At 39.5% G+C, this 25,567-nt stretch overlaps 2 protein-coding genes across 3 annotated transcripts in view; one reads left to right on the top strand and one right to left on the bottom strand.

The window, feature by feature from the left end:
* Positions 1–20,661, bottom strand: part of WASF1 (WASP family member 1) — an 87,789-nt gene extending 67,128 nt beyond the window's left edge. Inside the window, exon 1 of one of the 2 annotated variants that reach the window (XM_005518269.2) lies at positions 20,337–20,661. The gene's annotated coding sequence lies outside the window, so the exon portion shown is untranslated. The remainder of the gene's footprint in view (positions 1–20,336) is intronic. The other variant, XM_088053453.1, reaches the window with a different exon arrangement.
* Positions 20,196–25,567, top strand: part of CDC40 (cell division cycle 40) — a 38,878-nt gene continuing 33,506 nt past the window's right edge. The window contains exons 1-2 of the mRNA XM_005518270.2: positions 20,196–20,313; positions 21,229–21,512. Coding sequence (XP_005518327.1) covers positions 21,318–21,512 — 195 coding nt within the window. The 5' untranslated portion in view covers positions 20,196–20,313; positions 21,229–21,317. The remainder of the gene's footprint in view (positions 20,314–21,228; positions 21,513–25,567) is intronic.

The following is a 25,567-nucleotide window of genomic DNA, read 5'->3' as shown; positions in this document are numbered from 1 at the left end:
AAACCAGTACCAGTGCCTCACCACCTTCACAGTCAAGAATTTCTTCCTAATAACTAATCTAAATCCACCCTCTTTCAGTTTGAAACCATTCCCCCTTGTTCTGTCACCACATGCCCATGTAAAGTCCTTCTCCAGTTCTCTTGCAGCTCCCTTTAGGTACTGGGAGGTGCTGTAAGGTCTCTGACACTTTTTCTTCTCCAGACTGAACAACCCTAGTTCTGTCTCCATAGGAGAGGTGCTCCAGTCTCCTCTGATATCTTCATGGCCTACTCTGGATTTGCTCCAACAGATCCATGTCCTTCCTATGTTAGAGCAAGTCCAGAGCTGGATGCTGGGCTCCAGGTGGGTCTCAGGAGAGCAGAGCAGAAGGGCAGAATCCCCTCTCTTAAACTACAGGTCACACTGCTTTGGATGCAGCCCGGTACAGAGTTGGCTCTCTGGGCTCTGAGCACACATTGCTGGATCATGCTGAGCTTCTCATCCACCAACACCCCAAGCCCTTCTCCTCAGGGCTGCTCTAAATTGAATCACTGTCCAGCCTGTATGGATTGGCACTGCCCCTACCCAGGTGCAAGACCTTCCACTTGGCCTTGCTGAACTTCATAAGGATCAGAAAGTTCCTCAGAAGGCAAGAGAAGAGACCAGTCATATCTATGCAGCCTCAATTTAAAACACAAAATAAAGTACTGTTAAAGATGGAAAAAAAACATTTTGAGTTTGGAGAAGGAAAGGAACACCCAGCTTCCTTCCACATCCTTTAAGTGACTATGTTAAATGTGAATTGAAAGCAAGTAACAGCATTTGGTGTGTGGGCAGGAGGCTTGCTTTGCTACTACCAGTGTTTGTCATATGTCTACCGAATATAAGCACTTCTGGTCCTAATCCTGCAGTATTAATTGGTAAAACAGTAACAAAACCATCAGAATCACATGGAAGTTTTATTTGTAACATCTTAGTGTCTGTTTTTGAGACCAAAACACTCTTGCATTCTTTATCTCAGTCACAGCAACTTGTGCACATTATTCAAATTATTCTTTATTATCTATGTCATTACCAGATGAACATTAGCCTGTAGTAGCACCTTTGCGAGGAATATTTTCTTTATTTATCTACATCATTATGATGGATGCCTTTAATTCCAGCTGCAATATTAAGGAAAAATAAACTACTAGATTAGGTTGTCAGAAAATGTCTTTTACAATTTCCATGAACAAAAGATTAACAAAATTAATTTCTTCACACACAGATCTATCAGACCTCATTCCTCTACTCTGTTCAAATTGTATCTTCAAAAGAAATACTTAAGATGATAAGAGGTTAAGTTTGATCTCATTATTTATGTAAAACAATCCCAATATTAGCTATATTAATCAAAATAAATTATGACGACAAATATATTTTAAATACATGGGTACAAAGCAGGTTTTATTGCAAATATTCACAATGTGACTGTAATGCCATTTTTAATATATCTGTTCATTTTTCATCATCTGAAAGCTGCTGGTATTCACATCTCCAAAAAGGAAGTATTTATTTGTCTATAAAAAAAAATTCAACATGTAATATATGGATGGACAGTCTCCACTGGGGTGACATCCTCAAAGGCCAACAGAGAATAACACTGAGTTAAAATGATTGTATAACCACTGCTGGGACTACTACTAAGAAGTTCCAGAATTTTCAACATTATAGAACTGTTAAATAGAAAAAACTTCTCACAAAGCAAAGATGAAAATTAAGAGCTGTATTCCTTTTCTTGTTAATTTACAAATTTGGAAATTTAGCTTTCTTCTCTGAGACATAAATCTAAGGAAGCCCTTTGGGAACTGGGCCTTCAAGATGTTCAGGACCATTTTTGTTTTACTTTTCCAAGTCCCTGATTCCTGGATCATCTTTAAATTATCACAGATTGTAAGAAGTGGTGGACATATAGTTCTGATCTTGTTTTGGCATGGAAAAGAAACCCCACAAAATCCTAGACACACAAAACCCAAACAAAATCCCATACCCAAACTCACTGTATGATAGTGGAAGGAATGACATGGAGGTATTGAGGAATGAGTCATCTGAAACAGTGTAAATACAAGGAGATAAAGCTGACAGCTGGCAGCTGACTGGGCAAGTGGCAGCCCTGTTGAGAAGGATCTGAGGGTTGCAACACACCCAGACCTTCAGCTGAAGACAAGCCAACAATGCCTTTTCATCACAAATACGGAAAATGGCACACTAGGCTGTATTAGGAAGAAAAGTAACAAGCCAGAAACAAGAACAAAAGAAAAGTTACCATTCTGCCTCTAACTCAGCACTAGTAGGGAAAACCTAGAATACTGGTTTCAGGGTTCCAGCTTCAAAAAGACTATTAGGAAATTGGACAGGGCCCTTCTGGATGGTAAAGGACTGAAAACTGCTAAAGGATTAAAAGAATAGGTAAAGACATATATGAAAAATTAAAAATTAAACTTTTTTTTAATAAATTAACCAAGTTTTCCTAGTGTTATGGCAATTAACTTAGAATTGTAGGACTATCTTCTTTTACAGAAGTTGTTTTGATACAAAATAAAACAGAAAGACTGAAATTACTACTAAAATAAAACGTTATCACATCAGCTGAGGCATATGACATACAAAGAAACAGTCTAAACTAAATGAGTCCTGATGATGTACTAAAGGATAACTTTCTGAGAATTCTGAGAAGAATACAATGCAAAATAAACTCCCTGCCCTCCCTCCCTTCCCCCCCATCCCAGCACTTCTTTAATGTTTTATCTTAAACTATGCATTTATTTCTTCTGGAAAAATAAACAATTACAGATATCTGTCTGACATGGCATCAGATTATTGATAACTAACTTCTGCATGCAAACTGCCCATTAGATTTTAGAATCATCTCTTTCTACCATCTTACAGAACTAACAGTATAAAATCTTATTTCATTTGAACAGTCACTGTCATTGCCTATTTTATTTCAAACTCCCTCATCCCCAAGTTCATTAGTAAAGTTTTCCCATCCATAATGTCACATTTACAATTAAGAAGTTAGTTGAAAGTGTTCACAGAATAGGATGTCTCCAGTTTGAAATAACATATTTACAAGAATTATTTTCCTCTGAAAAACAGTCCAAGTTTAAGAAGAATAAGGACCAGTTACAGCTGATATTTTAGAAAGAATGTTCTGTGCAGAATACTCATCACAATTATTTCTGACAAAAGCCCAACTGTAAAGTCCAGTTCCAAATCTACACAGATGCCTTATTTTCTTACTCTGCTAGTTTAAAATTAAGCATACTGTGATGAGAATGAAGAAGACAGCTTCTGTCTTGAAAGAGAAACTTCAGGAATTCCCTGCAGCCACTCAGCTTTCCCTACTTCTTTTTATAAGTAGTCTGATTCTATTGAAATAAATTACAAAGCCTCCTTGATTTCACAAGTGCAGAAATAGATTTGAAAAAATTCTTGGAAGAGTTTTGCATAAATCTGCAATGAATACTTTGGTAATAACTTAATAACCACTTTTTAAGCAGTGCAGATAGAAATCCTGCAGTTTCTACCTCTGTGTTTCTACTTTAAGCATGCAGGTAAAATTTCCTGGAAAGAAGAGAGTATTAATCCAAGTAAAATATAATCCAGAAAGAACAACAAAACAAAAAGCCACAAACAAACAAACAAAAAACTCTAAAAACAAAAAAATACTTTGGATGAGTACCCAATCCTGCTTACTCTAAGACCACACAACTGGAGGGTTGCTTGAATGCAAGAACAATCAGCAGGGACTGCCTAATGAAATTGGTACCTCAAGAATTTCTTGACAATCTACATTCTAATAAGCACATTTCTGATAATCAATGAGCCTTATAGATACGAAAATGAAAACATTGTCTACATATATTACACATTATAATTAAAATACTATCTCCACATAAAATCCGTATTTTTTTTCAAAATACAGATACAGAAGCAAAACAGAAACAGGTTTTCTGCCTCAGGTTCAGTGTCAACAGTGCAAGAATTTTATACAACATATTAGCCTAGGTTAGTCATAAAGTTTCAGATTGCATAATGTTCTTAAAACCAGACACTGCTGAGACTTTGTGTAGATTGTTAACATAAGGCACACAAGCCTTAAACACACAAATAACTGGCTCTGCAAAACCTTGTGTTGCTATCTTTAAGGAAAAAAGCATCTGTCAGGAGGTAAAATGAAAAGCTAACTGATATTCTAAGGCTGTACGATGAATGACAATGGCTAACAATATGTTATTGACTGTCTAGAAGTTCTTCAAATAAAACAAATATTGCTTATAAATAAACTCTACTAATACCTACAGGCGCTTCAGTTCTGCATAGGGTTTCAAGCCTCAGGTTGCAGTTTGATCTAATTTTGTATCCCATAACCCTCTTCCTTCCCTCACATTTTTGTAAGATTAAAAATTCACGTGTTTTTATTTTCCTAAATAAGACCCTGATTTAGGAAGGATCTGCATTTTGATCCTCTGCATCCTTAGTTTTTTTTTTTACCTTTTACCTTTGTTACCTTTCTCTGCTTGCTTTTCTCCTTCCACTTTGTTTTCAATCATGTTTTCTTCTGATTATAGTTGTACACAGGATTTTGTTTCACATAATGAAGGCTATTTTCCTTTCCCTAACTGCTAGTCTCTATTTCTTCTCAAGTGTACGTATCTGAATGCTTGAGCTCTCTTCCAAAGCTCCTTCACTTCTCCTTTCTTCCTAAATTGTTTATCAGCACACCACATTTATCTTCCTTTCCCCCTTTTCCAGTTCCCAGATTCATTTCCTCCTTACAGCACATCTTCTATCCTTCAATCCCTCTCCACTCTTTCAACTTCCTTCAGTGTGTACTATATATATATATATATATATAAAGCTATCAACATTCCATACATTATGAAAGAAAACCTTGAGAATTTTACTACCAATTTCAAAAGGGTGGGGGCTTTAAATAATTTAAGAGAAAAATTGGAAGTTTTAAAAGTTAATTTTCCTAGGGGAGAAATCACACTGAAGCCTCCAAAGCCCTTCAAATTCAGTAGGAATTTGAAAAAAATCGCTAATGCTTGTTTTTTTTTTATTCCATCTGACTCCTCCCTACAATTTCTTGCTGCACCGCTTCACCCATCTTAACTCAATGATTGAACTTCAGTACCTTCACAGTTAATGTCATATATTGATCCCACTCATCCATATGTCTTGCAGCGTCATCACACCAGGATGTGATCACAGACAACTATGGACATCATAATTTTCATTCCATGCTGAAAGGAACAAAAAAAATTTTCTCTTTTTCACACATGGCAGACTGACCACAACAGGGGTCTCCTCATGTCTGCAGAACTGTTGTCATCCCCTTCTCATCATTTGCCAGGTTTAGCTTTTTTCCAAAGAGAGACAGAAATTAAGTAGATAGAACACACTTCGAAAACAAAACAAAATGTCAAATTAGTGGATTCAAATCATGACTGACTAGTCTGTGGTCTAGTTTCAGTCTTGTAGGTAAAAGAGAGGGGGAATTTTGCTGATGAATTTTTAGCTACAAGTTTTCCCTCACCTCTTACTTAGTGGTTTGTTTTTTTCCTCATAGTACTCATCTGGTTTCTTGCCAAAGACTAGGCTTGGGAAAAGAACTTTGAAATCTCCCCATCTCATCCCTACCCAAAGCCCATCAAAGTAGCTGCACTAGCACAAGAGGCCCTTAAACCAAACTTTTTCTTCTTGTGGCAAAACATCTCTATCCATAGTCTGTAACTGGAAAGAAAAAAAGTTTAGATTCTGACTTTCCACTTTGATGTTTTCTAGTAACTAGCAATGGGAAAAAAACAAATTCATTGAGAAGCATACAAATATAAAGCTTCCTTTTTCAGGAAAACTATGTATTCTATGTAAAAAGCACAAATTTATTGAAAGAGTCAGGATTTCACTTGAACATGGCAACTGACATAGAAGACCAAACCAAGTAGAGGTTATTTTGCACACCATCTTAGTAAGATTTCAATACTATTTTATTTTGCTAAATCTGGCTCATTACAAAAAGCTGTAATACTTTAAAAAATGGTTTCCTGAGATGTCCACATAAATTCTGTTATAATGGTGATTTAGCAATATCCAGAAATGAGACTATTATTGCAGACAACAACACTTGAGGTTTCCTTTAATTTGGTGGCAGAATTTTTAAGACTCAGTTGGGAATCTGACCAAATATTTTTCTGAACATAACTGCCAGCATGATGCTGAGGCTGCTCACTGTTCTTGTTAGTAATTGTCTATACTTTTCCAAATCCTATTTTTCACCTCTTAGACCTCATTTGTAGTTAATGGTTTCTTCCAGTCTTGAGACAACAACAAGGTGAAACCAAATATTAATATATTATATATATCTTCCTTATTAATGCTGCTGACCAGATGTTAAAGAGAGCAGAGAAGCTTTAAAATTTTTTGGCTTTCATGATAACAATCATAAATGCTACAAGATGTTACATGACATTTATATTTATTATAGTTGTGAATGGTCACACAGCAATCCTTTAGGATTTCATACACAAATCACCTATCACTGATGGTGACTTGTCTGACCTTTTGCATCTTTATTTTAATAAAACTGTTGCAGAAAAAAAAATTCACTCAGGATAATGGCTTTATTTTGTTCTCTTCAAATACAGTTCTGCCTACAATGAAGGTATAAATAAATCTTTTAAACTGTAACTGCAAAGATTTGCTTAGAATGATTTTTTTTTGTGCCCTAAGTATAAACAAATTAATTGAGTTAGCTAAAAATTTCTTTCCTGAGCAAGCTTTACATATCACGATATAAAAACACTCCTCCAAAAAATCCCCATACCTATCAGCATTGCTAATAATTAAAAAAAAAAAATAAAAAAAACACATGACATAAGATTTGAAAATTCTGACAGCAAATTTTTCCTTCTCTTCATATCACCAAGTCACAGACAACAGAATATTTTGAGCTGGAAGGGACCCACTAGGATCATCAAAGGGCAAGTCCTGACTCTGCACAGGGCAGCCCCAAGAATCACACCATGTACCTTTTCAGTAGCTCTTTAAATTATACTAGTTATGACAATATTACAAAGAAGCCAAAATTGTTTATAGTCACTACATTCTAGAATTTATTGGTCACTTGTTATTCTTTTGCTATCTTCTGTATTTTTTGATATCTTTTGTATCTTATACAAATTCATAGCTTTCAGTTTAAAAATTAACTCCTAGCAAATGCAGGTTATTTGCTTAGATACATAAGGATGAATTTATGAAAACAAACACAGTATAACACATCATTTTAGCAGTCCAATCTTTAAAATATTTGAAGGAGTAACAAGGTTCACAACTAGAATAACAATGGACAGAAATTCTTAATTACATTTTTAGAGCAATTAGAAAAAAATTTCAAGCACTAACTGTAATTTATTACTCATTACTTAGGCTGTTAAAATGATTAAGCTTTCCACCTCCATTGAAGTGACCCACCAATTTAAGCAAACATAGCTTGACACCAGCTGTAATGGTTTGTAATACATTTACTTGCTTAGCCTTGTGTATATCTACACATTAAAGCAAGTCCTGAATGTCATCATTCTGTTTTATCATGCAGACAACATTTGCCTATACCACAAAAAGAGAACAAAACATTTTATTTACTGCCTCACTTAGCAAGGAACAAAAAAGTAAAAACTGAACAGTAACTTACTCCACAAATGAGGATCTTTTCTCTTGCTCAGACTAGAGCCTCAGCAAGCATCACCATTTTGTAGAAAACAGGAGAAGACAATGGTGAGATGAGGGGAAAAAAAAAAAAATCAGAAGACTAATGAAATGCTTCTTTTTACTGTTCACCTGACATAAAAACCAGACAAGGACAGTAAGAAGAGTTAAAATTTCTTAAAAACGCTTTTTCAGTTATTTTTTATCTAAAAACTCAAAAATTAGAAGTCAACATTTTGTCAACATCTGCTAAAGCATGCTGTCAACTTATGTCAGTTTTTATTATTTGGAGTACAGTTATTTTTAGAAGAATTATGTTTAGGAGTGAGTTAAACTACCCTGTTCACATTGCACACTACTGCTTAATACTTCTGACAGTAGCTTGTTGTCTATCTTTTATGGCCAACTAAAAAAAACATTAAGAGAATTACACTCTTGAGATCAGCATACAGCTCTAGAAGTTGTTTAATGGCTGAGTGAATGCAACTACTATTTCAAGCAGCAACGTGGATTGCAGAGGTCAGCAAGGGCTGAAGTGAAATGTTCACTTCAATTAGCTTCTAATACCTTAAGTTCAAAATGTTCTGACAAAGAGCAACTTATGAATTCCATGAAATATCCATTATATACGTCACAACAGACCATTAAAGTGACTCAAGGTTCTTCAGCTACTAAAAAGCAGCAGTCAAACAACATTCAAAGAGAACTCTTTCTCCATGACAGCAGCTGTCAATCTGAAGGGCTTTTAATGTTGCACTGAAATATTATGTCCCCATACAGATAAGGCTCTCTCTGGGGCCGTTTTGGGTAGGTGTGACAGACCATGGATGGCAAACACTGAGGTGAGAAGAAAGACATTAGATTGCATTCTCTAAGGGAAGGCCATCACTGCCCTTTAGAAAAGCAGCATTCTGGGTACCTTCCTTTCTCCACTGGAAGAGTCTATTGCCTCTCTGCATTCCTCATTCTCAGCTCTGTTTTGTGGGTATGCACAGAGGTACAACTGAGTAGGGACAGTCAAACCAAGGTAGTGTTTCTCAAACTGCAGTAAACAGATGCTCAGCAGCTTCAAAGAAAAAGGTTTAAAAACCACTTGTTTTTAGGAAAAAAAATCAATATACACTCTTATTAGCTGCATCACAGCAGTGAAGGTTTGCACCACCAGATTCAGGAAGAGATGTTTAAGCATATCAGGCACTGAAAATGGGGGAACAACACTGATAGGTGTAGAATTTTTTGCTCAAAGTCTCTCTGCTGCCTGTAGGAATAAATCACCTTCATAAATTCATACTCCATTGCAATAAAAAAAGCTGACAGTAAATCAGCACTTATGAAGGTGGTGTATTTAGAAGAGTGAGAGGGAAATACTGTGACTTTAAACTTAATACATTCAGGAAAGGACATGATCTTTCTGAGACTGGAGTTTGGGTGAAGGAGAGAAGTTTGTTATCACAATGTAACATGGCTCCACAGTCTATCAAGTGATGTTTCCTTACCAAGCCATGATACATGACAGTTACTGGTCAACTTAATTTTTGTCTATCCCCAAATAGCATTCAAGACTACCAATATGTTATAAAAAAACTTTAAATTATCCAAAGTGTACCTAATCACTTCACTCCATACAGAAATATTAGGAGAAGGGGAGATATAAACAAAACCAAATCACCAGTAGTGGTTAGTCTGAGACATATTTAGTTTTACTAAAAAGTACACTAAGAGACACTGACTCCATTTCCACAGACCTAAGTGTATCAGCTTTATTGTAAAAGATACATTTTTTTCAGTACTGCACAGACGGCTTTATTTTTACAGAAAACCCCAACCAACAACAAAAGCACCAAAATAAATTAAAAAGCCCACCCCACTTTGCTTTTATTTACAAGTTGTGTCAAGCAACTTTTTATTACATACAGTTTGGTCAAATCTGACCATACTGTTAAAGCTTAGATCTAATACAACATTTACTGTACACCTACATGGACAGCTGAAGACAGCTACCTGTTCATGTCTGGAAATGAGTCAGCACTGCCTCAGCCCCATCATATTGCCCACGACAGTATGGACTGCCTTTCAAAGAAGAAAACTCTTTTAACCTCTTCCAGACTACCAGCATACAGTATGATATGAATATAAAATCTATGAATGACAGTAAAGACAGGTAAACTTTATATTCCATCCCTTTTCTAGTTTTCGTTTGTCAGATTTAAACCTATAAGCAACCTTTTGTATCCACTGAAGATGAACTCAGCTGCTTACATTCCTTCCTTCAAAAAATGAAGCAGCTGTCCTCATTTTCTCTTACAAAAAGACAGGGTACCCATCTTTGACATTAGGTCTGTCCCCTACAAAGCAGAAGCATCTTCCTTGGTTTTCTGGGAGTTCAAAAGCATACCTCCTACCTCCTGTGGGGGACAACACATATTAAAAATACATTATAGACAAACACAAATTGAAATACTATTCACCTTCCCTTTGCCATTGTTCCACTAAGCACAAAACAAGTCAAAATTGAAAAGAGCAGAATAAGATCAAACATTTAAGTGTATGACTCAGCAGTTAGGACACACAATGCATCCTCCAGATCTTATATTTTTAAAATAGATTTGCATATCACTTATTAAATCTTATCTCCAAGGTTTGCATAGTTCTACCCAAAATTCATACATGCACTACAGTGAGACACCGTGTAGCAGGTATCAGAATATTATATACTAAGAAAGTCCAGAAAAAACTCCATGCCAGTCTGAACAATAATATATTATAATTATATCGAAGTGTGTCATTGTCTGTTTTAAGCATTTGAAAATGTCTCCATTTTTTGAAGAGCCTTAACTCTGTGCACTTAACATGCATTTTCTTTCTACAAGGCTCCAGATATTTCAACATTCCAACAGTCACACACAGAATATATTTTTCTGAAGTGTTTCTTTTGAATCAAAGTACTGTTCCCAAGTACAGGTGAATCAGGCTTCTCTACAATCCTTTCAACAACAGTGTCCAAATGGTTGCTCTTGTTTCAACATGAAATCAAAATCATCTATCATTTTGTCTGCAACTCCAGCTAAGAGGTAGCTGAGCACTCTAAAATTAAAGCTAACAGATGTGTCTTGGGATATAAATGGACATAATATCTTGAAAATTAAGCTAAACTGCCAACCTGCAAAAATGGCATACATGCAAGCTGCAAGGAAAAAAACCCCCAAACATTAAAAGCTTCATGTTGGAAGTCAGACTTTTGAGGAAGGTAGGAAATTAAAGCTAAAAAGTCTTATAGTGCATGTTTGAAAGCGTTGCAGTGTGATCTCATGAATTCCTGAAAAAAGGAGACACAAAACAGGTAGAAAAGAATCTGTCCTTAAAAGTCTCTCAGACTTCTATAAAGTTACCACCAAGCAGAGTTCTTAGCTCTCTCTAGCAAACACGTATCAAAACAAAAACTGACGAAAAAACAGAATAGTACCTCAACATCCAAGATGTTTTATGAGCATTACACAGCTCTTACAGCTTTTTTCCAACTGTCTCTATTTTAAAATGACATCTTCATCTCTTTGCTTAATAAAATCTTTTTTTTCCTAAAAAGACTCTTTTTGTAATGACACAGTTTCAAATAAAAAAATTATGATCAGTAAAGAGGCTCATTACAATCAAGGATGGACTAGAATATCTATAATCAGCATATGGTTTAGGATTGCAAAAATCTGAAACACTTACTTCTTACCACATTCAGGCTCAAAAATCAGCCTTGGTAGCCAGTGCCCCATATGTAACCACCAAGCTACTGGAAAGCACTTACAGCTCTGAAAACACTCAGACACAGAAGATAACCCATTTAGATTGTTTCTGTATACAAATGGCTTTGCTTTTCAATGTATTCCCAGGAACAACGAAAGATAAAATTAAGGGGCTGTTTTATGTGACAGGGCAAGAGACTGAAAATATTAAAAGTAACAAGGATTTTTCTCTACCAGTAAGTTACCAGTAACTTACTTCTTACTAAGTATTGCTTTAGGACAACACTGATCATTAAGCAGCTATTTCCCATGGAAGCTCTCCAATATCTAGGCAGAGAGCATGGTGTCAGAAGCTGACAGAAGTTCAGAATTAATAAAAATTTTAGGTTACAAATTTACATACATTTATTAAGATGTCCCATCATTGGGCCACAGCAATCCACCATGAGAAGGTCATTCCAAATGTTAGATGTTACTCTGTACTAAGCAAATCATCAGATACTCAAAGGAACTATCCACAGGTTTTGAACTTTTGGCAACACTAATCAGGTCTCTAATGAATAAACAGATAGTAAACTTATGAGGAACCTATAGTTTTCTGGAAGACAGCCTATAAATATGTTAGAGCTTTAAGAATCTATGAACTATGATAGATCTTAAGAATCAATCCCATCTACCTCAATTGGTTTTTTTTCCCTTTCAATGTAATATCACCACTATCAATTTTTTTATGAATACTGCCAGTACTTGAAAAGACTTGAAGCACTACTCTGAACTCTCCTGCAGATAGGACAGATAACCATATAGGAGGAATACAAACCTGTCCAGAGCTTAAAGTCAGGTAACTTCACTTGTCAGGCCAGAATAAAATAATGTGTTGACCAGCTGAGTAGTGACAGGCATGGAAGAGAGGTCTAATTCTCCTCCCACAAGAACTGGACCTCTTTTAGACCAGTAGTATAAACAAAAATATTTCTCCTTGCTAATAAAACTTCTTCCATTTTCTAGACAAAGAAATAAATTCTTTATAGTTAGAAGTAGAATGGATAAAAGTCTATCTAAATTGACTAGACACAGATAATTCCTAATATCTGACTTCCATTACTGGAAACATCATAACTAGTAGACAATATATTATTTTTGGACTGAATTGTACAGAATCTCTCCCTGTAGTATGGAACTTGCTGAAGGCAGATTTGCTTGAAGTTCATTTCCATGGGAAACAAAAACTGTTAACTTCTTTTTAACTCAGGGATTTTTTTTTAAATTTTTTTTTTCTTTTTGTACACCACTCATGCTAGTCAGAGCCACAGAATGCATCCTGTTGTCTTGCCTGGGGACACAGCACTGCTTCCAGTGGGTGCCACAGTGGAAGCTTCTGTGGCACAAGTCTTGAATCTTCAAGACTGTGGAGTAACCTCAGTTCACTCTGCATATGACTGATACGTGTATGTATTCTGCCACGTAATGCCATTCCTCAGCTACAGTGTAGGGCCCTGCAACACCACGTATGTGTTGTATAGGGTTTGATCCTTTTTCACAAGGGCAAATTCAGATCAAACTGCAATCCCAGAAACTTTCATTACCATCACTACAGCAAACTAAGCCACCTATCATTTCTCCTGAATTAACTGTAAGATCGTTTTTCCTCCTACTGTGAAGATCATTTAATCATAGGACATTCAAGATTGCCCAAAACAGGATCAGCCAGAGCAGTTTGCTCAGGCGTATTAAGATGTAACAAATACCACTGTCCTGTATTACCAGCAGAGACCAACATTTGCCATACCGGATAGCTGGGTGGCATAGAAGTGAAATTTCCTCCCCCAGATATTAGACAATTTTTGTAAAGCTCTTCTTCCTGAAAAGAGGCTTCCAAAGAAACAGCACCTATGACAAACTCAACTTGTATTTTCAGTTGTCTTCTCAAGCTTGGTAAGTTTCACAACTGCACAGTTGGGAAAGGTTGGCAAACACAGCCTTCTCCTTTAATATCAACAAAAGGCAGAACCAGTTGAGAGTTAAAAGACCTCTCTAAGCATTTCTGCACAGACATTCAGTGGCTAGTGGCTGAACAAGATTTAACAAGTTAAGCATTTCCTTTTTTTACTGAAAAGCTGACTCTGCATGCCACTTTTACAAGTGCTGGTTGAACTACTTAAGTTCACACATATTATCAAGTTATAAATTACTGTGATTTTCCCTTTTTTTTTTTTTAATTACTTGAAGGCTTGCTTCAAAATCATGACAGAGGGTGCAGTTTTGTTTTATGATAGTAAGAACTTTTTGTAGAAAGCCACCTATCTGGTACAGCTGATCTGTCAGACAATCTGTGTGAACCTGAATGTGCTGGGAAGATAAGAGATTCTTAAACCATGAACAGTGGCATGTCAGAGAAATATATCTAACAACTCTAATTTTGGCCACTCCATAGCCATTACATCAGAATTGGCAACTGGGAGCTGCTGGACAAGCCACTTCAATATAGTATTAAGCATAAATATGACCAGTAAAGTATCTTAGTGGCAATCACTTTCAGTTTTCTATGCAGTGCAGATACCAGGGAAAAGAGTTACTCTGAAAGAAGACTCCACACCCAAAAAAGGTCCTCATAGACTTGCTAGACCAGTCTAATAAAGCTTCCCTTCATACATCAATTTTCATTCATAGTTTTTCAAACTTCCCATCCTCATGCCACAAGTCATTTCCATATTCAATCTATTGATGCAGGAGTTTTACTTGGTATCCATCTGTGTTGGACTGCTTCGTTTTGTGTAAGATAGTTAATTATATAAACCAGCTAGAATATTACTCCAAAACCCAGAAATTACAACACTGATTTTAGGTACAGAAAACTGAGAATACCTCACTGCAATGAATATTAATTTATTTGAGCAGTCACCTCTGATGAGAAAGAACAAAGTTCAAATTATTGGTTTGAAGCAAGTAAAGCAAGGAGTTTAAGCTGGTTCTGTGTGTTCAAGAGAAATAATCTAACAGTGAATGATAGACAGATATACAGATAAATACATATATCAAGAGAAACATAGGTACATTTAGCGGATACAAAGAAAGACTCAGTTCCCTTCTCACAAAAAATGTATGGCTTCAATAAATTGCTTTTTACTGATTGAAGGGTTTTTTGCTTTTACCTCTGCTATTGGAGAGCTTAAATTCACATGTATTTAATAGACCACTCCTCACTTTCTTTCATTTCCTTCGGTAAATAATTCCTATCTTTTAATTACCTTGAAAGACTCTGCCATATGCATCATATCAAACTCCCTACAATGCTGTGATTTATCTCTTTTAAACTAATTGACAGTTAATAATGCACTTTGAATAGTGGATAAGAATTAATGAATTTGTATACAATAGCAATTCCTTCTCTGTTTTTTTACCCACTTCTGATTACAGCTATAATTTGGATAATGGCACCTTATCAAACCATAATAATGCTCAAATTTTTTGTTATATTAATACTGTAACTTTAGAAACTCTTCAAACATATAAATGGAAACCTATTTTCTGCTTCTAGAACACACTGGTTTGCATATACCAACAAGCAGTTTTACATGTCATCCTGCTGTCCTTTCACAAATCTTGCTTAAGACTTCTCAGGTGACCTTTCCAATATTTGTGAATTTGGTTAAATTGTTTTAAATCCTTAGTAAATAATTCTGCTTTATGAAACAAATTCTACAGATGACTAATGAAAGATATTGGACAGCTCTTGCTGAATATTTAAGAGAAAAAATTAAATCTCTTGTAAGTTATTAATTATTAATTGTACTTAATCTTGTAAGTTATTAATGTTTCTGTTAATTTCTCTCAGAGATTTTTATGATCCATGAAAATATTTTACCTGTTATATCATGGCTTTTTCATTTAATTAGCCTGGTGTGAAGAACCTTCAATTACACCTTTTAAAAATGTATGCAAATTAGAACTATATTAAAATTTAATCCACTATGCTACTACTGCAAACAAAGCCCCTGGTAGATTAGTGAGGCACATTTGTCATTGCAGAAGCAGTACCAACTACTTGTGATTTCAGTTATTTCAGTGATTTCAGCTAGTACTGCTGAGCCTACCATCAGTCTTTGTTGTGATCACATACTTCTATCTACAGGCAGTTTTGATTGTAAAGGATGAGAATTACATGTGCATATTTTTCATTAAGAGCACCTAATGATTTCTTATACCTGTTCCCTGCATAAATTTTATGAGACCATCTGCAAAGTATGTGCTGGAAACTCTCCTTTAGTAACTTAAGATCTATTGACCAATATCGTACCAAATCTGTTTTTCAAATTTATGAAAACAAGAGACAAATAGAGAACAGACACTCTATTAATACTTGCAGAAAATGAATACAGCTTACCACAGAGCAGAAAAAAAGGAGAAAAGACAGTACAAAAGCCTTAGCTATTAAAAAACACTTAAACAGAATTTTATGCCTTTTATTATATGCCAAAAACTTACACCTGGCTTTAGAATAGACTCCTGTTTTCTAATAAGTTTTAAATGTCATATTTCTAGGGCATTTATAATATTTTACTTCAGTATGGAATCAGCTGTCAGAAGACTAAATTCAGCCTGCAACCATAGCATCTAACTGAAGTCAACCAACAAAAAGGTATAAACTCATTGAAAATTATCCATTATTTCTGCTCCTTTTCAAGTGCTTTGCTAAAGTGTAACTACATTTGTTTGTTATTCTGTAGTTCTTTGAATGTATAAGGTAATTTATTACACCAACAGATTATAATATATAAGCAAGTATAAGCAAGCTGTCAATCTAGCTTCTCCCAAAAATAGACACATTTTCAGAAACGTATACACTTTTGATGACATTTTGTCCTTTAACTGATTAAAAAAAAAATTCAGAGAATTAAGAAAACCAATATAAATTTGTAATTATGTTAATTAAGTTTATATTCCCAGAAGTCTATAATTAGTTTTGCTGCTTCTCCAACACTGTACTCATTCAGCTTGTGCTGTAAGATGCAGTTCACAGCCCTGCACATGTAGCTGAGTAGTTTGAAGAAGCTTCCCTTCCATCCTCTAGGGAAGAGGTGGCTCTGCAACAAAAATTATTTAGTTTGCAAAGTCATCTGAAGTACAACAGTCTAAGTTGTTCCAGTCTTATCCCATATCCTTCTTTCTTTGAAACCACACCTTGTAAACATGAAATATATAGCATGTAATCTGTGTCAGACAACCTCAAGATCCCTTCCAGAAAATTTAAAGAGACTGACTCACAGATGTACTGGAACAGAGAACTCTTTTTGCAATCTGGTGCCTTGGTATCTTTCAGAATCCGGGACATAGTCCAAAATAACAAAAACTAGAAAAGAGGTATTATCACCCTTGCAGCAGTCAGAGGCTCCAAGGTGGTAGAAATAGCAGAGCGCGAGTTATAAAATGTGCTTCAGTCTCCAAGCAGCTAAATTAGAGTACACTGAGATGCATCAGACACACAAGCAGGTGCTTATAAAAGGGCCCAATCCGAATGCAGTAGGAGTAACCTGATAAGACTTGCATCATGATACCTTTTTTCAGCAGCCAAAAGCATATGAACAAAGGAAAAAAAACTCGTTTTCTTTCAAATGCTGTATTTCCCACAGACAATAGAACTTCATCTTTTAGTTCAATCCTCTGTCTGATAAGTATCATGCTTTTTTTTTTTTTTCCCTTTCCTCCAAACTGCAGACTTACAGATCTTGGTGGATGAGAAGTGAGCATATATGCAAGTGGGCTGATATCAACTTAAGAGCATTAAAAAACATAGAGAAAAAAACAGAATAAGCAGGATTATATGCATCACTTTCTGCGGGGAAGAAAAACCAGCCCAAAGCACAAGGGTGTGAGATAAAGCAGATCCTTCATGGAAAGCAACAAAAAAAGAACTATGAGAGAGCAAGTAAAGGGAAAAGAAAGTAGGATAGAATACATTAAAAGCAGAGGGAAGCAGATTTCATGATCAGCTATTGAGAAGAAAAAAACTGATGTGAAAGAAAATTTGTGAAATGTTAAGTTAAAATTTAATATATTGTACCCCAAACTGAGAAGCAAATCAGTCTCAAACAGGAAGTGTTGAGGGGTGTTTGATGGGTGTTCCTCCACTTGGAAACTGGCTGGCTGAATCCAACCAAATTTGTCAGAGGTGTAGAATTCTCAAAGATACCAACAAAATGCTAAGTTCATGAAATCAAGATGCTGTGATTGTCCTGACCAAGGGGAAAGATTCAGAATGCATTAACACCCTGTCGGACATAAGATGATCCACAAAAGGATGAGACTGTACTAAATAAAAAAATCCATTAGAGCTTACAACCACGCTCAAGATTAAAAAAAAAAAAAAAAAACCTGGACAAACCCACACACAAAAAAAAATAGAAGGAAAAAAGGTAAAAGCCAGGCTTCTACTGTTCAAGGAACCACTCTTTTACAATACTCCTTCCTCTTTCCTTTTACCAGGGGAAAAGACATGGAAATACTTGATATAGTATTTATGGCTGGGAGTAATAACGAATAGGTGTTAAAAGGCCCTCTTGATATGTAAAAGTGCTGTACAAAGGGAGACAGTTTTACCTTCCTTTGGAAAATTAAAGCAAGAGAAGCAAAGTGTCGGCAAGGAAAAGCAGCACTGAAAAAGCTGGATGGAAAGCAAAGCCAAGCAACCCAAAACGCCTTCCACCCACTACTTCAGTCTGCCTCAGAACCAGCAGCATCCAATGCAGAACATAACACATTTTGTGGAACTCAGTTAAAAGGGAACATACAGCATACAGTGATCAATGAGCAGAGCTTTTTAGAAATGCTGTATCATTCTTTCAGTTTGTTTTATACTGATCAACCTCTTCTTGAAATTACAAATATGCAGTTGATAGTCAAGATTAGCCAGTATATTAGCTCAACACAAATGACCAGCAGCAACTCCTCAGCTTTTTTGACAAAACCAGATTTTAGTTCATGGCGTACATTAGCCATCTACACGTTTAAAGCATGTTTAAATCGGATTTTCATATCCAGAAGTGACATTGGCTTGCTTGCTGAAAATTAATCTTTGGTACTATTTAAGCAACAGTATTGCCCTGAACACCTCCTTATGTATTTGCTTACCTACTACTGCTGGTACCAGAAAGGCAGCTGATTAAAACCAGTAAGTGGTTTTTGTAGGTTCTATAACAAGAGTATCTAGCATCCCAGATGATTACACTCCACTGGCAAGCAAACTCGGATGCTTGGACACAACATAGTTGAAGCTACGTAAGTCAACTACCAAAGCTTTGTGAATCAAACACTTAAAATTCAAGGATAACAAGGCAGAACTACTTTAATGATTTTCAACACAGTTCTCCACACAAACTGGTTGCACAGACAGTCCCTGAAATTTTTCACTTTTCAGGAAGCACACTTTTCAACTTCAGACAATACCCACCATCTGCATGCCAAGAGAAAAAGGAATGCAGTCATATGGAATCAGTTAATAATTACTGCCAATAAACCAATCAAATGCGGTGGAAGAATCACTTTTGATAGTAATAACCAGTGATTCATGTGAAGCATCATATAGCTTTCCTTACTTATGGATTCTTCATCCATAGATTTAAGACTAAAAAGTCAGCTCATTACCATACAAAATGCTAGTTCAATGCGGTATATTTCAGCTGTTGGAGATGCAAACAAAAGGTCTTGGTGTTGAAATGTCTGGGACTTTCACCTAAAATCCTGATTCTAGCAGCCCTGTGTCTAAACAGAACAGACCTTAATGCAGCACCTTGCTCCACTCCACGCTATCAACATATGCCCTCTACGTTTATTCTACCCTTTTTTAAGAAACAAATGAAACCAAGTGATACCTTCTCAAGCTAAGAAAACAAATGTTTCAAACCATGACTGCTGAAAAAGGGTGGAAAATTCAAAGTAGAGCATTTAATCAGATTAAATGCCACTGTGTCACAATTAGATGTCACTGTGTGCTCACTTAAATTCTGAAAGCACATGCAGCTCGAAGGGAAGTCACGGCCCTGCACCGCTCCAGGTGCAAGAGCGTGCAATGCTCACACCTGGCGCTACAGCCAGCCCTTGGCCGGCGTTCCGTACTTCCCATTTCTCCTGTCCGCGGGCGTTCGGGAGCGGGCTGAGAGAAGTTGGAACCTACGTGCTTCTCCTCGCTCCCGGCCATCCCCCGCGATCTCCAAGCCCTCCTAACAATGGTAGCAGTGTTCCAGCGGGCAGCTCTGCCCTGGAATCGGTCCGAATCCCCCTGCGCTCCGACCGGCAGTCCCGCCGCCCGCCCGCACCTCTGCCCTCGCCAGCCCCGGTCCCCGCGGCGGGGACGGCCGGGAGGGGGCGGGGGGGGAGCGGGGGCCTCTCCCCGCACCTGGCGGCGGTGACGTCACCCCGCCGCCCCCCGCCCGCCCGCGCGCTGACCCCGGCCCCGCTCCGCCGCACCTTCCCCGCCGGCCGATCCCGCCGCCGCGCCGGCCGCGGGCACACGGGGCGGCCGGGAGCGGGAGAAGGAGAGGGAAGCGCCGTGCTCCTGCACAAGTGCGGCCCCCTCCCCTCCTCCGCCTCCTCGCAACACGCCCCCCTCATGCCCCTGCCTGCGGGGGCGGCGGGGAGACGGGGGAAAGCGGCTCCGCGGTGTGCTTCCCTCCTTCCCTCCATCACTCGCTCCCGCCGCCGCCCCCCGCGCGGGCGCGGACAAAGGGGAGGGGACCAACACCTGGCGAGCGCCGGTCCCTTTGTGGGGTAGGCGCGTCCCGCAATCCCGCCGGCGATGGGGAGCGGGGGCCGGTCCCTCCCGTCCGCCGCAGGGACCGCGAGGGAAAGGAAGGTACGGGAGTGGGGGGCACTTACTCGCCTGCCCTCGCCGCGCACCTTCACGCCGCTCGCCCTCACCCTCAGCCCCTCCCTCCGCGGCCGCCGGGGCGCTGGAAGTTCAGGCGGCGCCGGCCATTCCCAGCTGGCTGCTCCGTGTTTCGGGGGGCGGCGGCGGGCGCGGAGCGTCCCCGGCGGCTTCACAATAGACACCGGGCAGCGCGCGCGTGTCTCTGTGTGTGTGCGCGTGTGTGCGCGCGCGGGGGGCGGGGCCTCTCCTGGCGCGCCGAGCCGGGCGGGAGGGAGCGGGGGGGAAGCGCTGTTTACCCGGCGGCCGAACCCGGCCGCCCCCCCCCACCGCCTGATGCTCGGGCTGGTCCATGCGCCGCCGCCCCCCACCCCGCGGGCGAGCAGGTGGTACAGTCCGGCCCGCCGGGCTCCCTCTCCCCAGCGCGGGCGGGGCGGGGCCCCGCCGCTGTGACGTACCGAAGCCGGGTACGACTGCGGCCAATCAGCGTGAGGGGGCGCGGCTCCCCGGGGCACGGCGCGGGACCGCGGCGGTGGGAGCCTGGGGGTGACAACTAGGGGTCTTGCAGGGTCGGGCTCCCTGCTTCTCTGCCCTCTGCCGCAAAGACGGCGAAGACGATTTGTGTGCGGGAAGAAGTAGGCGCCTGGGAGCTCTCCGGGGCTGTCGAATATTTTCTCCTGCAGCCACGCAAAGTGCAGGCGAGCGCAGGGGGGAAACTTCCAAGCGCGGCTCCGCGTTGCATGCTGGAGCTTGTAGTTCTGTTATGGTGTCCTGAAAGGCTAAGCACCATCAACAGCCAAGTTGAATGTTCCACCATCAAATGCCCGTATATCCCGTAACAGACCACAATTTATCCTTTAGAGTGTGTTTTATGTTTTAACGAGACACAATTTGAAAACGCAGCCCCAGCCCGCTCGTTCTGCGGGGGAAGGGACGCCTCGAGCCTTGCGGAGCTGCCAGGACCTGCCCGTCCCGTCATCCCCCGCGCCAAGATGTCGGCGGCGATCGCCGCGCTCGCCTCCTACGGCGGCTCTGACTCGGAGCCCGACTCGGAGCCCGAGACTGAGGGCGGCTCCCAGCGCTCAGCCGCCGTGCTTGCCAGCCGCGATGCCGTGCTGCACCTCCGGGCGCCGCCCGCCGCGCCCCCGGCCCTGGCCGTCGATGCGGCCCCGGAAGTAGCCGTGAAGGTAGGCAACTCTCCAGGGCCCAGGCCTCCCGCCTGCCCGGCGTTGTGTCCGCACCACCGGCCTTGGGACAATGCTGGGGACAACCCTGGAGCAGCCCCAGGCTGGGGAAGCGGGGCGAAAGGGGGTGCGTTGCCTCCTTGGCCCTGCCCTGCCTTGCCGTGAGGCGTGGGGGTTGGAGCTGTGGAGGGGAGAGCGTGTATCGGGGAGCTCCCGTGGATTCCGGCTGCGGGGGTTAAGTTTATTAAAGCGTGTTAGTTCCATCTCAAAGCGTGCCTTGATTACAGTACCTTGGATACTTGTTTGCTGTTCCCAGTATAAGGTGTTTTTCTGGGTGTTTTTCCCAGGTGGTGGGGTAAATTAGTACGTGATTGCAACTGAATCCTGTTCTAAAGGGCAGCCTGAGAGATGGTTGGTGATTCTATTTCGTTATTGCTGTATATTTGTCCATATCGCTATTACTTCATTTTCCATTTTCAGTATCACATTGGCTCACTTTGTGATACCAGAAAGGGAAGGGGTGAGGCTGCTGGTTTAGCTTTGGGATTTTTTGTGCAGGCAACAAATTTCTAATTAAAAGCAGGCATCTTGCTGTGATAATTGTCATTGTTACTGTCCTGCTGACGCATGCTCAGAAAAGTTTCTTGCCTAGTGACCAAGAGGTGGATGGACTCTTTCATTTTGTTGTCATTAGTTAATTCATATTCTATCACAGTTTATCATATTTTTGTGTAGATGTTGTATTGCATATAGTTACTATATTTGTTTGTCTCTTAGAAGCTTGGAAATCTGGCTTCTCAAGTTGCAGCATCCAGCAGGCTATCTTGTGCACATTTCAAAATAAATGCTGATTAACATCTATAATATTTCCTGAGTGTTAGTGATAAGTGGCAAGTAGCACTGGATGTGCTTTCCGCCACCCTTAGGCCTGTAGCAACAGGTTTTCCCTTTGCCATGCCAGCATGAAGGTTTTTGTAGTTGCTCAGGGACTGACGTCAGGGAACTGATCTGAATTTTGGAAAAAACAAAACATTGGTGAAGTTGTTTGTCCTTGGATCCATTCCTTGATCTGGTTTGTGCAAGTGCTGTGCTGGTGGAGATGAATCTCCAGTATCAGTGCAGAAACAAGCAGCTGGATAAAAGTTAGGTGTCATCAGTGCATTCAGTTTAAAGCTGTTTGCCAGGCTATGCTCTGGAAGGAGTATCTGCCAGCAAGCACATCTAGAACTGCCTCATACAGTATGCTAAGATTAAAAGGGTGTGAGGCTTTTCAATATCAAGGTGTTTGATTATAATGTTGTCTGTAACATTTACTTGTGAATATAGATGAGGTGCATGTAACTGCAAATAGCAACAATTTCAAGCTGAGACTTTCAGAACACAGCAATACTGGAGCTTCTTTTAGCACCACAACCTACTCTGAGTAACAGCAGATCGTTTCTTTGTAGAATTATATAATGCTTTCTTTTTGGACTTCCAGGGTTCAAGAAATAACTGCAGGTCTCACATGCAACATGTTCTCAACAGCTTCCATGTCTAAGAATGACAAGTGTCCCACTAGTCAGCAGTGGAAGCTTGCCAGACACTCCTCAGGAATTTACCCTGATTCTTTATAATTAGAAAGCCCTTACTGAACAGATGTGAAAGATGTGGTGTTTTGGGTGTAAGTCACAAGTCCTCTCTAAGTACAGGCCTGGAAAAACAGGAAGCTGATAAAGTAGGAAAGCAAAGTTACAATTCATTAAAATCACTTCACTTGTGGAGATGTTGTTTTGATATGAATAAAGATCAAGTACTCTTAAGTGCATAGATATTTATTGCACAAAGAACCAGGAATGGGTAACAAAAGCTGATAGTAAGAAGGGAGGTTAGAAGGGTTAGTCATACAATGAATATAAACCATAGCTTGCATTTTTGGCAGTTGAGAGTGCAAACCTTAAATGGTTGGTTTTCTGCATTCTAACACTTTTACCTGTTTCTGGTTCAAAATTTTGGCCTATTAGCTGGCATAGACCTTAGATTTATGTATGATTTAAACAGGAATGAGTCCTCAATCTTTGATAACAGGTGTCATTGTTAGCACATTCAGCTGACAGCATTTGGGCTACGAAAGTGTGCATATCAAATATAGCCCTAATATGTTACTCCAATATGTATTTCATTTTTTCTATAGAAGTCCGCCGAGTTCTCGTTTCAAAGTACATCACAGTTACATAAAGTCACATTTCTGTGAAAATTATTATTCTGTAATTGGGCATGGTACTAATGGTTAGCAAATGTGTTTTCAAAGTTTGAGGGGCTGGGTTTTATTACACACTACTTACAGTCTGCTTCTTGAAGTAGGCCTGTTGCTTATCATGATGTTAAATTGCTCTTAGTAGATAACAGCAATAATTATTGGTGACTCCAATCCAGTAATACTTCTACTCTCATTCTAAACTGGAAAGCCCACTGGATGAAAGTTATGTGCTTCTGTTACTGTTTTTAGCACCACTAAAATCACTTGAGGGAAGACAACAGAGGATGAAAGTTTGTGCTTCTGGTCCCTGCATGCAGAAATAGGTAGGTTGTAACTGCAGGGCATTCAGAGAGGGACAGCAGGGCTGAAGAATGGTTCTGCTTCTGTATGAGGAAGTATTGAGATGACCAAAAGAGACAGCTGAAGTGTAAAGTAGGATAGACACCTACAAAATCATTAAATGGCACAGAGAGGGAGTTAAATACTCACTGCCTCTTCCATTGCACAAGCATAAGCTGTCTAGTAGGAGTTAGGTTCAAAGCAAATAAAAGGATGCAACTCTTCATGCAATGTCTAGTAGGGCTTACTGTCATGCCAAGAAGTCCTGTGTGTTGAAGAATTTTGCATTGTTACAAGGAGAGTCTGGACAAGTACTTGGAAGAGATCCATTGAAGGATGAGGAAAAATACATGGATTTCCTCAAGTCTCACCAAGACCTGAAAACATTTGGCTGTTGGGAGAATGCAGAAGTATCATCATATACCTTTGCTCTGCTCTTACTCTCCCCTAGATGCCAAGTTTCCATAAGGCAGATGTTTTCTTTTGTGGGAACAGTGGACAGGTTAATCAAGATATTTTCTGTCTCCAAATACATCATCAAGTAGTAGGTAAGCATGACAGTGTTGTAAATAGAGGCTCTTCAAGAAAGGGAAGGGAGCCCAGTTGCCAACAATCAGGCTATTGTCAAACCCAATTATAATTAGTTTCCCTACTTCTATGAACAAATCACCCTAACATTCCTGACAGTTTTACCTTCACTTTCTAATTATAAATGTAGAAGGAAATTCTGGAAATTGCACTTTCTGTGAAGAAATCACTTTACAGGAAACATTGTGGCTGTAAGCTTTGCTTTTGAGAAAACAGTTATTGTTTGATCTGTGTCCAGAGTAAGACTCAGATGAGGAAAAGATTTTATGATACTTCTCTACAGTATGCCCTTCGGTAGTTTTGAGGAGAGGACATTTAACTGGCTTAAAATAACTAAGCTGCCCCAGCCCAGTACAGGAGCTGGAGGATCTGTGCTGCCTTTAATGTGAGAAGGGATTGGAAGTGTCAGTTCCCTTTGAATCTAGTTTACCTTTGGCACTATTCAGGTTTCCAGAAAAGTTTAACATAAGGGGAGGAAATAGACTTCAGTCACAGTTCTTACTGTTTCTTTAAAACCTAATCCTGCCAGCTATGGAGAGAAGAAAGATACAAAGTGACATGTGACAATTCTGTAGCAGTGATTGAACATTAGTAGACTTGGGAAGTGTTACTTGTTAGGAATGTTTGTCTTCTCTGACATGGTGGGGTTTCCAGGTTTCTTTGACACAAAATATCTTGTAGAGAGTAGACATCTAGAACTCCTCACCCGGCAAGATGCTGGGAGTCTGGCCTAGTTCAACAGAACCATTTAGCGTATGCTTTTCTTGCTGGTTTGTTTTTATTCTGTTGAAGTTAGTGAAACGGTCATTTACTGTTAGGCGTGCATGAATGGGTAGAAAGAGTAAAAGCTGATAACAGCCATGTGTTAATGTTGGAGCTTCACTGCAAATGA

This window comes from Pseudopodoces humilis, chromosome 3 (assembly GCF_049639895.1).
Source record: "Pseudopodoces humilis isolate 2021_Gansu_Grassland_sample_001 chromosome 3, ASM4963989v1, whole genome shotgun sequence".
Taxonomy (NCBI): Eukaryota; Metazoa; Chordata; class Aves; order Passeriformes; family Paridae; genus Pseudopodoces; species Pseudopodoces humilis.
The sequence above is the reverse complement of the archived record's forward strand: the minus strand, read 5'-3'. Positions and strand labels throughout refer to the sequence as shown.